This window comes from Solanum pennellii, chromosome 7, assembly GCF_001406875.1.
Source record: "Solanum pennellii chromosome 7, SPENNV200".
Lineage (NCBI taxonomy): Eukaryota > Viridiplantae > Streptophyta > Magnoliopsida > Solanales > Solanaceae > Solanum > Solanum pennellii.
This window is the reverse complement of record NC_028643.1, coordinates 29,850,828-29,866,684: the sequence shown is the minus strand read 5'-3', so window position 1 is coordinate 29,866,684 and position 15,857 is coordinate 29,850,828. Positions and strand designations below refer to the sequence as shown.

General features: G+C 30.0%; 1 protein-coding gene across 1 annotated transcript; it reads right to left on the bottom strand.

Moving 5' to 3' along the window:
- Positions 1–4,315: 4,315 nt before the first annotated feature.
- LOC107024321 lies at positions 4,316–7,636 on the bottom strand. The gene is made up of 6 exons (XM_015225279.2): positions 7,408–7,636; positions 7,264–7,333; positions 7,082–7,187; positions 5,813–5,911; positions 5,587–5,727; positions 4,316–5,515 (listed from the first exon to the last, which is right to left on the bottom strand). The coding sequence occupies exons 1-6, from the start codon at positions 7,532–7,534 to the stop codon at positions 4,316–4,318; spliced, it is 1,743 nt and encodes a 580-aa protein (XP_015080765.1). The 5' UTR covers positions 7,535–7,636.
- Between the last annotated feature and the right edge of the window lie 8,221 nt (positions 7,637–15,857).

Below are 15,857 nucleotides of genomic sequence, written 5' to 3'. Positions count from 1 at the left end.
TGTTATATATGTATATGCTTATAATGGTACATGCTATGTATATGATGATCTTTCACATTGATGATACTACATGATGATTCGTTTCACTTATGAATAAGTGTTGGTCTTCTATGATGATATGAACTCTTAATGACATGCTATGAGAAGTTGGATATTGGTCATGATTCTTGTAGGGTTACTTGATTGAGTAAGGTTATGGGTCTTTGCTTGGTCATTGCACTTGTTGACTTAATAGGGGTTCATGGGTAATTGTCTTGCTTTGATTATGTTGTAATGGACTCTTATCCCTGCTTGTTGCTATTATAACTTGATGAGAGGGTTGCTATTACTATGTTTCCAATTATGTGATACGCATGTTCACTTGACTAGACTTAGCATTGTTGGTCTTGTGATGTACATGCTTTAAATTTAATGAATATGTCTTACTGATTGGTATGGTATTCTTGAATGTGCATAAGGATTTCTAAAAAGTAAAATAGCATGTTTTCATGAAAGGTCCCTTTTTAGCATGATTTGATAATATGTGTGCATGTGGTCTTATACTTAGTACAAGTGGTGTACTAATCCCATTTTCTTCCTTTTCCCAATATTTTAGGTTCCGATCGTTGAAGAGCTTTGAGACGACATTGAAGGAAGGCTTGGAATTATTATTCATCCAATTTGGGTAGGTCCTCGCTTTCTGAGGGTAATGCTACTATCAAGCTTATGAAGTATTTTTAGTGTTAAGACTCTTATGTTCTTTCCTTTTTCATTTGGATACTAAACATTGTATGACCTATATGTGGTCTTGTTATATTGATGTATGATCTAGGCCCTAATTATTACACTCTTGTTAGATGGTTATGAGATGAGACATACTTTTGAGACTATGTTATATTTTATATATCTATGTGCAATAAAAGTAGAAGACTAAGTAATCTTTCTAAACGAAGGGTATGTATACTCGATATATATCTATTATGTATATGTAGAGGTCTATGTAAACCTCAACGTAGAAGTAATGAAAAGTTTTTAAATTTTATGTAATTTTGACCTATGAATGTAATGATGTAAGCTAAGAGGCTAGTTTTAGTCCTCAAAGCAGACGACGATGCCGGTGATGTCTAGGAGGTGCTCCACAGATTTGACATAGTGAATTCTAGTTTTAGTCGTTATGATACCTAACCAATTAAAATTAAACTTAAACAATATATGTGTTCTTTTGACCCTTTTGCTTATGAATATTCACAAATATTTTTTTAAATTATTAACTGTTTCACAATTTACTTATACATGTGTAAATGTAAAGCTTATACAATTATTATACAGTTGATGGTAATATACTATAATCCTAAGCCTGCCTACGTGGCGCCACCACAAACCAGGATTCTCTTTTTTTTTTCAAAAAATGTCTTCCTCTCCTCTCAGAAACCTTCACAACTGTCACTACTATCTTACAAATTTAATCTCCACCAAATCATCTATATGTATAAATATCATCCCCTTTGAACTTACTTAAGCAACTAATCGCTAGATAGGAATACTAGGTCAAACTTAAGTTTAATCAACTTGTAGCAGAATGAAATATTGTTCTATGTTTTTATCTTACTCAGATGTATATATAACAATTATACATTGAGAATTTCTTTTTAATTTTGGAATCGTAAATGTTTCTCCCTTAATCCTATATATACTTGCATTTTTGCATGCATTGGTCTACTATTTCTCGATAATCTTACTTTAGCTTTGTTGATTTTAGTTAATCATTTTTTCTAGGGGTGATTCAATATAGATTGAAGGTCAATGTCATTTATTAAAGCTTTGAATTGATATATGAAGTACATCTTGTTGGATTTTAAAAGGTGTGAATGAAATATGAAGAGTTGTGACTTTCATGAAGTTGTGACTTTTATGAAGAGTTGTGGCTTTTATGAAGACATGTGACTTTTATGAAATGTTGCGACCTTTTCGAAGGGTTGTAACTTTTTCAAAGAGTTGTAACCTTTCTGAAAAGTCATAATAAGTATTTGTTCGCACTACCCTTTGGTGTCTATAAATTGAGGAATGCCCTCTCATTTTAAATATTCGTGTACTTTCCTCCTATTGAGTATCTCATTGATACCATTGTTTTTGTATCAATAAAGTAGTGAATAGAATCGTTCTATCATGAAAAGATCTATTCCTTTAAATATCATTCATATGCATAAATATCAATCCCATTTGAAATTACTCAAGCAACTGAAAGTCAGATAGGAATATTAGGTCAAACTTAAGTTTGACCAACTGGTACTAGAATGAAATATTGGGTCAAACTGTGTGAGTTAGCTTGCTTAAATGTATATATAACATCTATAACATGAGAATCCTTTTTTATTTTGGAATTGTGAATGCTTCTTCGCTAATCCAATGTATAGTTGCATTTTTGCATGCATTAGTCTACTCGTTTCTCGATAATCTTACTCTACCTTTGCTGATTTGAGTTAATCAATTTTTGTCTAAGGGTGGTATAATATAAATTAAAGGTCAGTGTCATTTATTAGAGATTTGAATTGATATAATTTTAAAAAATTCTTAAATATCTATACTACCATCTCTTGAAGACAAAATTCAAATTTGGTATGTCATTGAAAGGACATAAAGACCTTAAAAATCTTATCGTATCTTGATGTGCTACGTAAACAAGGAAAAGAAGATAAGAAATAAATCAATATTTGACATGACGTCAAGGATGTTGTGTCGGATGACCTATAGAGGAATATGACTAGAGTAGAGTCTTTTTTTAATCTTGAAGGCATTGATTACTACTATAAACTAATCGTTCATATTTAATGAAGTATGGATAGATTCTCAAATTTACTTCAAAGTTGTAAATACTTTTCTTGAAGTAATAGATATGTTTCTCAACACTGCGATTGGAATAGAAGCGTAGGTTCGAATCGAACTTCATCACTTCTTGTATGCTGATTTTTAAAAAGCACTCGAACAAACTAAATAGTTGTGTAATAATCTTTTCTTTTCAAGTATATATAATAATCTGAATTGTTGTGTAATATGAGATATTCTTTCTTTAATTTTCCATTTTAATAATTTCTTATGATACATTTAAATGGGAACTTTAAAATGATATATAAAGGTAGGGCTGAATCATTCATCAGTGATGGTTGTCCCGGTATGTTGGATGAATTTCTATCCGACGGTCAAATTCTTTTTTCTTTTTTGACAAGATAACAATTTGTATATATTTACAAGTGAAAACGAAGAATAAACTGCTTCATCAACCTAATAAAAACCAACATGATATCAACTGCTAATGTCTCCAAAACATCTGATATTTCTCTCTTTTCAGAGTCCATCTACTGCAAATTGGAACGATCTATCCATCTTTGTGTCAATTATGTACTTGCTTCTTTTCAGTTGACAAAGACCTCAACAATCTTTCTTGGATTCATCCAAACAATACTTCTACGACTAATGAAGATATTCCATCGCGTGGCAATCAAGTTCTATCTCTCTTAGGCATTTCTAAAATGTTTTGGCCTCATTTCATTTCACTAGATGGTTTTTTACTCGATTATTTTGACTTGCATGTCTTGGTGAAAATGAAAGAGTAATACAGAACTAGTGTTTGAAAAGTTAAATTGATAGACACATCCCATCAAGATTTATAATTTAAATTATTCATAATTGCAAAATATATGTAAATATGAAATAATTTTAAATATTATAGAACTTCCATATGATAAAATGAAGGGCATATATTTCTAAAGGGAGAGTACCGGTAATCCCTCTGTTTTAACAAGGATGACTTAATTTGACTTTGAACGAAATTCAAGAAAAGAAAGAAACTTTTTAATCTTGTGGTTTTAAATTAAGTTATGTCAAATGTACCAAAGTGTCATTTAATCTTGTGATCTTAAACATGTCACGTGGAAAGTTAAAGTTAAATTATTGTCAAAAAAAGAAATAAATTATTCTTTTTAAAACAAACTAAAAAGGAAATAGGAACATTTTTTTTAACGGAGGAAGTATTATTTTTCCTATAGAGATCTAACAAGAGAAGGTACTTAAATGAAAATGGACAAACATTTCAAGATATTGGATAAAAAGATTGCAGTAAATGTATGTATGACACCAATTTCTTAATCATACTAAGTAATTTTGTCATATTCCTTTGGCCGATAACATGCCTAGAAAAACTAGGCCAAGATATTGGAAAAGAAGAAAAAGTTTGACAGCAGAGGGCCAGGAGCCCCGAAGGACCAACAAGGCATATCATAGTATACAAGTTTACTGTGTCCACAGCATAAGCTTCCAAAAGGAAAATTCAAATCAACAATTAAGCCTTTCGCTTACCTGGCACACGTCTTCGTGCCAGCGACAACTTGGACCTTTTATGAACACTCCTTTCATCTTCACTATCCTCACTGTCCAATACAATCACAGATTCACATTGTGGTGATTCTTTTTCCTGTTGCTTCATGTTCTTGTTATAGTATATATTCTCGTCTTGGTTGGGCTGCTTATGATCACATAAGTTCTCACATGAAAGGGCTGTGGAATGTTGTCCAGATTGAGAGGTCAACTGAAAGCTATTGTCCTTACCCTCTCCAGAGTGCTCTATAGCTTGTAGTGGCAGATTCTTCAAAGATCCACAATGATTAGATGACTTCCTAGTCCACGCATCACAAGTATCACCAGTTTGTGAAGTAAATAATAAACTGGATGCTGAATTAGTGCATGCATCAGATTCTGAAGCAGGTAGGTTTTGAGATGGAGCTAAATTCTCTTTATCACACTTCTGATGACGTTGAGATGAAATGGATGTGTCAAAAGGATGTCTCCTTCCAGTTAAACCGAGCTTCTTATGCCTCGTGAAGAAACCACTTCCATTTTGATCAGAAGCCTTTCTATGAGGTTGCTTATTGTTATGACCAGGGGCTCCTGACAACGAAAGAGTTTGACATAATGCAGTGGACTGAAGTTGGACTGACAGCTGAGGCTTGACCTGCAACTTCTCAAGATTATCGTGTTTTTGGGTGAAATCGGTTGACTGAAGCAACAGCTTACTTGGACTCTTATTTATGCTGACATTTCTCATCTCACTATCATGTGGATTGGTAGTTTTCCCTGAATTGCTTATAGCCTGTGGCAAGGCCTGTATATCTGCATAATTCAGAAAAATACTTTGGGGTTCCAAACTGGCAGAACAATTAGTTTTTGCCATAGAGTTCTTCTCACCATTTCTAACTTTATATGTACCCACAATATCTGAAGATAGTTTCTTGGTTCTCTGTTGTGCTTCATCCTGATTCAAGTCACACTCGATGGGAAATTCTTCCATACCTTGTTTGCTAACTTCCGTTTGCTTATTTAAGATATGATCAATAGGCACTTCACTCGCAGTCTCACCATTATGCCTTTTTGCACGTCCAGCAGAGTCTAGTGACAACTTTCTGCTGAGTCCACATAATCCCTTCCGGTTCACAAAATGATCTGGGACCTCAGATTTTGGTATATTCAATTCTTCGACTTCAACCTGCAGGATCATGTGTAAGATTTGGTCAAAAATTGATAAACATGATCATATTCATCCAAGCATCTTCTTACAATTCCTTCTCTTGCATTTGTAAGAGTTCGGATTTCTTGATCATGACCGGCAAAATCACGTGCTCCAGACATGGCGTACTTTTGAGTCATTGATCTTGCCTTGTGGTCAAATGCTTGTCTATTGTATTTGTACTCCGTGCTCTGCACATAATAAGCATAACAAGCACTACAATCAAAGAGGGTAGGTTCTAGTACAAATTACCACACTGCAAGAATATTAACTCACCGCGTCATGCATTAACCCATCATCAGGATTAGGCTCACTTAATAACAAGCATATACTTGTTAAGACAGTTGAAATGTTCAAAGATGGCTGCCATGCTCCCTGTTTTATTGAATTGACCACCACTATGAGCAATATATAAAGACACAAACTTTTGTTAAATTTACGGGTGTTATTATAGAATGTAGATATCAAAGATTGCATGTACGCAGAAAAAATAGATATCCGAGATCCAAAAAAAGTATAATAAACAGGAATATTATGGTGTTTAAGTTAAGCTATTATTCTGTAATCAGTACACAGTGTATTTTGGCATGTGAAGACTCTTAATGTTAGTTCCCCAAGTGTGAAATCCAATAAGATAATTCAAGCAGAATGAATACCATTACTTGATCAGTAATATAGAAGAAGATTGCTTGAAGGCGTTCTCAAAGAGAAGATTTGACCCTTCAATGCATAACCAGCAAGCAGAAACAATCAGCAATTGTGACCATTGTCGTGATAAAAAGGAATTGATTTTGACTACAGCACATAAGGTAGATTCATTGGGAAACCATGAAAAGAGCAAGAGTGCTTCTGTACTTTATTCCTTACAGTGAAAAAATATTGTGTGGCTGCAATCTCTATACCTTATTCAGGATAATAAGAAAATTAATTTGGAAGTACAAGACAGTAGTCTAAAATTTACTCAATTAATTAGAAGAATGATTTGAAGAAAGTAACCAATTCTTTAAAAAAAAGAATAATTTGAAGAAACAAAACCTCTATATATTAAACATACATAAACGAGCTACAAAGACGAGTGAAAGACACTACATTGTCAGACTGCTTGTGAAAGCAAAAGGTACACATAAAAGATATCAAATTCTAGTTGCAGTCAAGGTCCCAAACTATTCCATGCCATGTCCGACAATGTTAACCAAGGATTAATATCAACTAGAGCCTTAATGTTGTGAATGATAGTAATCACTTGTACAAGGTCATAACTTAAGCAACTCTTATACACTTGGAGCCCAACATGAAATGATATTTATACAGGCTCTGGAGACTGGAAGAAGGCAACATCCAACTTCCTTTCACTTGTTACTGGATCATGGATTTTAGACAACACAGTATGCTAGTGCTGTATGAGAGTAACAGTGGTTTGAGGTACCACAACTAGAAGACAGTACAAAATAAGTAAATCCACATACAAGTACTATTCAACTCTCAATCAGAAGTCTAATTGAAGTTACTAGCAATGTAACACAGTTACAAATGATGGATCGGAACCTTTGGAGGAAGATTAAGAATATCCAAGCAAATACGGCCACCATTATCAATATTTGGATGATAAATGGGCGTTAGTAAAGTGACAATGGGAGGCTGAAAGGGGTACCTGGGTCAAACAAACAAATAAAGGTCAATAATTGAACCACACAACACATAAAAAAAAATTAAAAAAAAAAAAAAACCTTTCAGGTATCTGAATTTTGAGTTTAAAGTGTCCTTTAGCATACACAGTTCCTTCAGGGCCTCCAATTACTGCAAATCGTGTGGGGAAATTCAATAAAACTGGAGATTAATCAGAAATAATTAAATAGAAAGTTGAAACTTACAGGCATGGATGGAGGAAAGAGAGGAAGAAGAAGTAAGAGAAGGAAAGGATGCGCCGGGAGGTGGATCGGTGAGTAGGAGCTTAAGCTCCCTTTGCATTCGGAGGTTGAGCCGCGCCTCTTGAGCCATTAGGGCTCACAATTCACATCACACCAATTTTAAAACACCATCCCTTCCCGCTACCTAAATTTGAGAGCGAGGGAAAGTTTTCTTTTTTTTTGTTTTAGTCCACAGGAAATTAAAGTACAGTATAGTATTTCTGTTCTAAAATAAATGAAGTTTTTAATTTTTAAATTTAATTTAAAATAGGTGATTGGAGTATTTTTATATAAATGATATTTTACGTTTTTTTAATTTAAAGTAAATGATATTTTATATGATCAGAAAGTCATCAATGATGTTTTTCTAATTTTACTTTTATATAATGAAAAAATACTAAATAAACTTTAGTAAAATATATTTTATTTTCTAAAAATAAGATACTTTTAAGTAGTGTTTCCAAATGAAAAATATTACCATTTACTTTGAAATGCTATATATATTATTCTAGTCGTTCAAAATGTTAATTACAAAGATCTTTTTTCTTAGTGTCCAAAAAGATCACCCTTATGACTTACCGTCTCTAATTCATTTCTATTTTACTTTTTATTTTCTATATTTGAAAAAAAAATTGTATGAGGTTTGCTAAATCATACTTGTATGAGGCATTATTTAATGGTTAAATCCATCGGTAGCCCCTTAAACTCGACATTAGTTTTCACTTAGACACTTTAATTAGGCGATATTAATTTTAAACATCTCATGTAATGTTCTGTTGTATCATTTTGACACTTTTCTGACAATAAACAAAAAACTAAATGAGAGTGTAATACACTCACGATGACATGGCAAACAATCAATTAAATAATTACATATGTTATTTTCAATTAAAAATAATTATAAAATCTATTTAGTAAATAAATTAAAAATATTATTCTAAGAAAATCTCTTATTTCATTACACTCCAAAATCTCTTTTGTGCTTTTTCAAAAAAAAATATTATTTTCTTTTACTATTTTTCATATTTATTCATCTTCTTTCTTTATAGTATTATTTTTTGAAAAGAAAAGAGGGAGGGAAGAAAGAAAGAGAGAATAAATATGAAATATGGGTGTTGGTATCCATTTTTTCGGCAAAAATTGGAGGAAGGTGATGGTAGATTTAGATAAGTAATACAATAAAGAAGAAGAAAATGACTTAAAACGAATTTGAATAAAACATTTGACCTCCAATGAAGGAATTTAAGGTTGAAAAAAAGATAAGGAGCGGTGGCTTGAAAAGTGGAGAAGAAGAAGAGAGAATAAAATTAAAAATGATTAAACTAAGCATTTCACGCGCTATTGTTGAATGTGTCACACTCACTTTGACGTGTCAGCAAAAAGTGTCAAAATGACACAACAAAACCCTATATGAGGTGTCTAAAATAAATATCGACTAATTGATTTGTCTAAGTGAAAATTGATGTCAAATTTAGGGGTTCACTGATGGGTTTAGCCTTATTTAGTTAATAAATGGGATGAGACCCATCTGCCAAGTGACAAGTGATATCTATTAAGTCCTTTTGACATTTTTTTTCGTTTTTCACTTATTTCAATATGTTTTTGGTTTTATTTTTTTGAAATATCTTTTAACAAATCTAATTAGTTTATGTTTTTATTATTTTATTTTTTGTTTTACACTTATTTCGACATATTTTTTATTTTTACTTTTTAACACGTTTTTTCTTTACAAATCTAATTAGTTTTAAAAAAAAATTAGTTTTGCACTTATTTCAATATATTTTTTATTTTATTTTTTAAAATGTTTTTTCTTAATTAATCTAATTAGTTTATGCTTTTCTTTAACTATTTTTTGTTTTACACTTATTTCAATATATTTTTCGTTTCCTTTATAATGTTTTTAACTAATCTAATTAGTTTCAGTTTTTTTTATGTAGTGAATTTTGATTTGATTTATTATGTTGTATAAGTTTTTATTTGACTATATTATTTTTTCTATTCTATGTTATTTATTCATATTTTAGTAAATAGTTGTTTGTATTTAATTTTTCGTATATAAAATCAAGATATAAATAATTTCTTTACACATTTATTTTTTTTATCAAAAGTATAAATAAAATTTGTAAAGTCGAAGGAAGTCTTCTAAGGAATAAATTAAAAAAATAATTATTTTATTTATCATTTTCTAAGAAACATGTAAGGAAAATAGATGAATAAAATATTTATTAAATTTCACCTGACTTGAATTTCAGGAATAAAAAACATCATATAAATTGAAAGAAAGATTATATAGGTGTTATGAATATTTTTCTTACTTATCATGAATAAAATTATTAAAATAAGAAAATACAAATTTGAAACAATGGTTGAAATAGAAATCAAATAAAAAAATAATAAGTAAGAGAGTACGAGGAAAAATGTAACAAAATAAAAGAAGTTTCTTTTTTTTTTAAAAAAAAGGGACCCAATTATCCACTTGTCAAAAAATAAGTGGAGGGTCATACAAGTTTTGTCTACCACATAATACTTGTGCGTCATTCATAATAAAAATTTTTCTATATTTGGAGAGGAAAGTAGAGAATAAGTTCTCCAACCAGTTTCTATTTAACTCTCTACTCTTCAATTATAGAGAGGTAAATAGTAATTCTCCGAACCTCTTTATTTTACTTTTTGAATATTATAATATTATTTCTATTATATTACTAATTTAATCATTATCAATTATAATTATTTTCTAATGCAATATAAAATTTAACAAGTTACTACTTCCACCAATTTAGTTATTTTTTTTGTTTTATTCTTTAAAAGAAATTGTCACTTTAAATATGTAACTTAAACTTATTTTAATATTATTTACATTATATAAGTTTATTAATTAAGTCACTAATATTTGTAATTATTTTCTAAGTAATATAACATCTAAAATGTATTATTGATTTTTATTTTTTTTGGTCCGTTTAAATTTGTAATTTTGATTATACTCCCCCCGTTTCAAAAAGATTGGCCTAGCTTGACTTGGAACGGAATTTAAGAAAAGAAGGAAGACTTTTTAATCTTGTGGTTCTAAATTAAAGTTATGTCAAATGTACCAAAATGTTATTTAATCTTGTGGTCTTAAACATGTACGTGGAAAGTGAAAATTAAAGTGTTGTCAAAAAAAGAAAAGGGTCATTCTTTTTTAAACAAAATAAAAGGGAAATAGGGACATTGTTTTTTAAACGGAGGAAGTAATTATTTTTCATTATGATGTATGCACAAAATTTACATGATAAAACAATCTACTTTTTATATTATTGTGATAAATTATTAAACTACACTTTTTAAAGGGAAAAGAGTCAAAATTATCCCTCAATTTTATTTTATTGGTAAATCATACCACCTGCCGTTAAAAACAAGTTATTTTTACCTCTACCGTAAATAAACTTAACAAATATACCCCTCCTTGGATGTAAAACTCCAAATCAATTAAAAATTATCCAATTTTAACCCCACCCGACTCACTTAAATAATATAACCTATTTCTTTTACTCAAATCAATTTATTTTTTCCACCACCACTATCAAAGCCGCCACCCTTTCCGAATTCTCCTTCACCACTGCCTCCGAAACCATCACTCTGCCATTACTCTAACCAAGAACTATTTTCTTGGATGCTGGAAGTTGGTGTTATTATTTTACTAAACAATCTTTAAAAAAAGGTAGCAAACAACATACAATTTAAGAATTTCAATCTATCATCCAGTATACAAACCCCCAAAATTAATAACAAAATCAAAAGCGCTTAGGGTTAAATAATGAAAAAAATTACCCCTGAATAGTTAGCGATTCATAATCCCAATATTCTCTAGGACAGAGCACATTGATATCAATGTATACTTGAACTTTAGACATGAATTTATCGTAAATCAAAGACTGAAGAGTTGTCACGAGATTGCACAAGACTGCACCCTTCATTCGACCGACATTAGGTTCCACCCTTTATTCGTGGTGATTTCGACGGTGATGGTGAAGGAAAGGTCAAAGAAAGTGGTGGCTTTGGTGTGGTGGTGGTGATGAGAAATATAAAATTAATTTAGGTAAAGAAATGAATTATATTATTAAGTGAGTCAGATCGAATTAAAATCAGATAATTTTAATTGATTTGAGATTGTTTATCCAATGAGGGGTATATTTGTTAAGTTTATTAACGGCAGAGGTAAAAGTAACTTGTTTTTAACGGTTAGGATAGAGTTAACCAATAAAACAAAGTTAATGGGTAATTTTGACCCTTTTTCCCTTTTTAAATAGCATGAAAATAAATGATTCAATAGTTCAAAATGAAATATTAGAAGTAAATTAGTACACGAAATAATTTGATGCAAGACGAAATTGTTGTTTATACAACTTTTAGCTACACATAAAAAATAAGGATGCTCATTTTGAACTCCGTAATACATTATTAGAACATTTATCAGAATAATGTAATAGTCTTGAAAGTCGAGTATTTATGTAATATTTAAAATAAACTTTATGATAATACAATATTTATGATGCAATTATATTTCATTAATGATTTCACTTTTATTTAAATTGTTTGTTAATATGTATGATATATAATATTTATCACAATTATGTTAGTTAGAATAAAATATAATTTTGTATTAAATGAAGAATTTGAAAAAAAAAACAAAATTTTGTATTGCATAAAGATTATAGAGTGATTTTTAAAAAGAAGAATGATTTATATTATGATATAAGAAAATAAGAATGAAATAGAAATAATAATATAATATTGAGGAGAGAGATTCAAAATCTTTTTTAGAAAGTAAAATAGAGAATTGGATTGGAGTTGATTGTCAGAAAAAATAGAGTGTTCTATATTTATATAGTAAAATAGAGGATAGGCTAGAGATGCCTCAGTCATGACTGACTAGAATATTAAATACTAATTATTATTAAATGGAATGTGTTGAGATATATACTATTAATCATATGTTAAGATATAATATTTATTATAGAATAAATATTTATTCAGTTTTAATAGATCATATATTTGTTTATGGTGTCTATTTACTTACATGTAGATGATTTAGTGTGTAGAGTTTTACCTTATATACAGAGGATTAAAACATCGGTTCTTATAAGTAAGAAAAAAATTTATTCACAATCTAGGATAGAAATTGGAAACGTCATTGAGTACGATTGTAGCACAAGATTATATGTAATTTATCCCGATTATGGGAACGGTATAGTTCCAACTTCTTGTGCTAGTACATTTTGTATGTACTGAACCGAACCGAATAGAAATAGTTGTTTTAGATTGGCTGACAAAAACATATTCTCTAAACTATTATATATACTTGTATTCTTAATCCTGATACAACTATTATAATCTGTATAGATTAATTATCGTTTTGATATATTAAAAGGTGAGATTCTAAGATGGGTCAATATGTCTGGTAAGTTTGATGATGATAATATATATTGGTGAAATAATAAGTTAGTTGATGGAATCCATGCCTCGTAGATTGATTGATTGATATGGCTTTATGAGAAACTTATAAGTTTTCATAGTGTAAAACTTTGCAAGTCGATTTATGAATCTGACACATGAAATAAGTTAAACAGTGCTCTAAAGAAAACTAATCAATAAATTAAATTCGTCATTAACTTAATTTATTGATTAGTATATGTAATCTTAACATGGAGAATTCGTAAATGTTTGATGAGGAATTAGAAAATATTAATAGAGTAGTGCAATTACAAATTTCTAATGGGATGATTTATATTTTATTATGGTAAGACTAATTCAAATTAATTATTTGGAATTATTTCAATAATAGGAAGACTCAGTAATTAATTATGCATACTCTATAGTGTCCATATTTAACTAGAACTCAGAATCTTATTTCTAAAGGGAAAATAGGAGACCGGTGTGAGCTTTTTTATATAAAAAAAGTAGTGTTTATTTTATACAATTAAATTAATTTGAAATGGATGGAATATTTATTAGTTGATCTTACTCTTATTCTCTAATATCAAGTTATTCATATCCCTGCCCTTTATAAATTTTTTCATTTGTACACGTCAATAAGATGAAAAGTCTGAAATCAACTATTATTATCCTATTTGAACTGGAATTACCTGATTCCCTCTTTTTATCCATACCAACCGCTAAACCAAATTGTCAATTTTCTTTATTGTACAAATTGTTTTTCGCATGCACTTGAATTGTGTTGGCACCAATCAAGTCAAAAAATGATTTCAAAAATATAAACATTAAAAGAATAAAAAATAAAGATATTTTGAATAAAGAATACCGAACCCAATAAGGGCTGCCTACGTATCTCGTTGTGAGAATCAGGTTTGCGTAGTTCTTCAGATACGATAAAAATCTATATTTGAATAAATACATTTTTGGAAGGAAAAATAAAGGAAATGGAAAATCAATGGGCTAAATTGAAAGGCGGGGAATCAAAATTTAATAAAAAATATTTTTAATTATTTTAAGAAAACTTAACAAGAATGAAGAAATCAGTGGATCACATTGAAGGGCGGACCATCCAAATTTAACAAAAGTAACAAAAATAGAATAAGAATTTAATGAGTCACGTTGAAGGGCAGACTACCCAAACTTAACAAAAAACAATTTTTTTTATTAATTAAAGAAAAATAGCAAAATTTAAAAAATATGAATGAGTCACATTGGAGGGGGAACAACCCAACTTAAAAAAGTCAATAAAAAATAGTTTTAATGGAATGTAAGATAAATAAAAATCAAAGATATACAATGAATATGAAATTATGTACAAAAAATTATTGTAAAATATACAAACCAACTCGGAGTGAAGCCTCATAAATTCTAGAGTCTGTATACAACCTTGGTGAAATTTTTTAGGGCATTGCTAAAAAATTTTGCCCCTGTCAGCTTCAACAACCTAAGGTATTTAATCTTGTAACAACTATCTCCTTTTTAAAATTTTTGGAGATCTCCTCAAAAAGTTTTGCCCCAGTTTTCGCTAGCTTACGGGAAACATGACCGAGCTCAGGTCAAATGTAGTTCCAACAAATTATAACTTGAATAAAAACTTGACTTAAATTATGAATATTCTAAAAACTAGGTTAGCAAGAGTGATTTTAAAATAATGGATTATTATACAACACATTCACGTATAACAGATATATCACATAATATACAAACAATGAGTGCATGTGTTATACAAATGTGTTTTGAATGTACGAGATTTTGGCTTCGCTCTACAATAACTGACTAAGAGTGAGCTTAAAAAGAGACTTGTTTACCCGAGTTGGACAAACTACGGGATGAAGTATAATAAACAACGTTGGATGACCGCATGCCAACTATTCGTTTATCACTTCAAAAGAATTTCAAAGGTGTTTTCTGAAGGGCGATCGTGGAAAGCCACGTAACCGCCTTTGTTCTAATGCATTCTATTTGCCATTTGGCGGAAATTATATCATGAAATGCAATGACAATATACAATAAATAATGAATAGAATGAGTACGATACGCAAATAATCAACAAAATATAAAAGATATAATGCATAACACAATAAAGAATAGTATCCTCAATTTGAGAAAATGAACCCAGAATGGTTAGAACCTCTAAATTTCCCAACGGAGTCGCCATTCTGTTGACATCCTTTGAATTGGAGCAACGTCGCGGGGACTCAATTAAAAAAAGTTTTTAGTTAAAAGAATTTGAAACGGGTAAAAGCGGGTTTAGGGATTAAAGGGAAAAGGGATCGTCACCTAATTTTTTAGGAAAACTAGGAAACCAATTAATAAATTAATTTAAAAGATGGTCTACGAAACCAATTTGATTCTTGGTAAGGGGTTCAAATTATTTCAAAGGGAAGGGGTTAGGCACCCTTCGAAATCCACCACTGGTTCCCGACTGAGTTCATTTTTTCAACTTGAGGAGGAAAATAAAATAATGCACAAATATAATAAACAAGCAATATACACAATAAAAATAAAATAATAATACCGGCCTAAGATTGACTAACATCGATATATACAAAATAATGAATTAAAAATATAATTCGAACTCCTTTCGAATAGCTTCAAGGAAGCAAGTCTTGGGTACCTGTAAACACACATAGTAAAAATGTTGGGAATAAATAAATATGAATAAAATTGAATATATGAAATAATAACTTAAAAATAAAAAATTCGTCTTATGAACATGGGAGGCCTTGAAAATCGACAGTAATTTCTTCATCGGCCAATTCTAACAACTAAAATATATAAATTTAAATTAAATTTCCGTCTTTTAAAATGGAAAGACCTCCAAAATCGACGGAGAATTTTTTCATTGGCCAATTGAACAAACATAAAACTTAATAAACTTTAAATAGCTAATATCAGCCAGGAAAAACTTTGTTTGTTTACTTCTATGTTTGTTTTGATGC

Bases quoted from the DNA above. Each gene is read 5' to 3' on its own strand.
- LOC107024321 (XM_015225279.2), bottom strand. From the start codon at position 7,534: ATGGCTCAAGAGGCGCGGCTCAACCTCCGAATGCAAAGGGAGCTTAAG. The intron at 7,188-7,263 runs GTTTTTTTTTTT...TGTTTGACCCAG, and splicing joins AAAATTCAGATACCTGAAAG to GTACCCCTTTCAGCCTCCCA. The intron at 5,516-5,586 runs GTAAGAAGATGC...ATGATCCTGCAG, and splicing joins CAAATGCAAGAGAAGGAATT to GTTGAAGTCGAAGAATTGAA.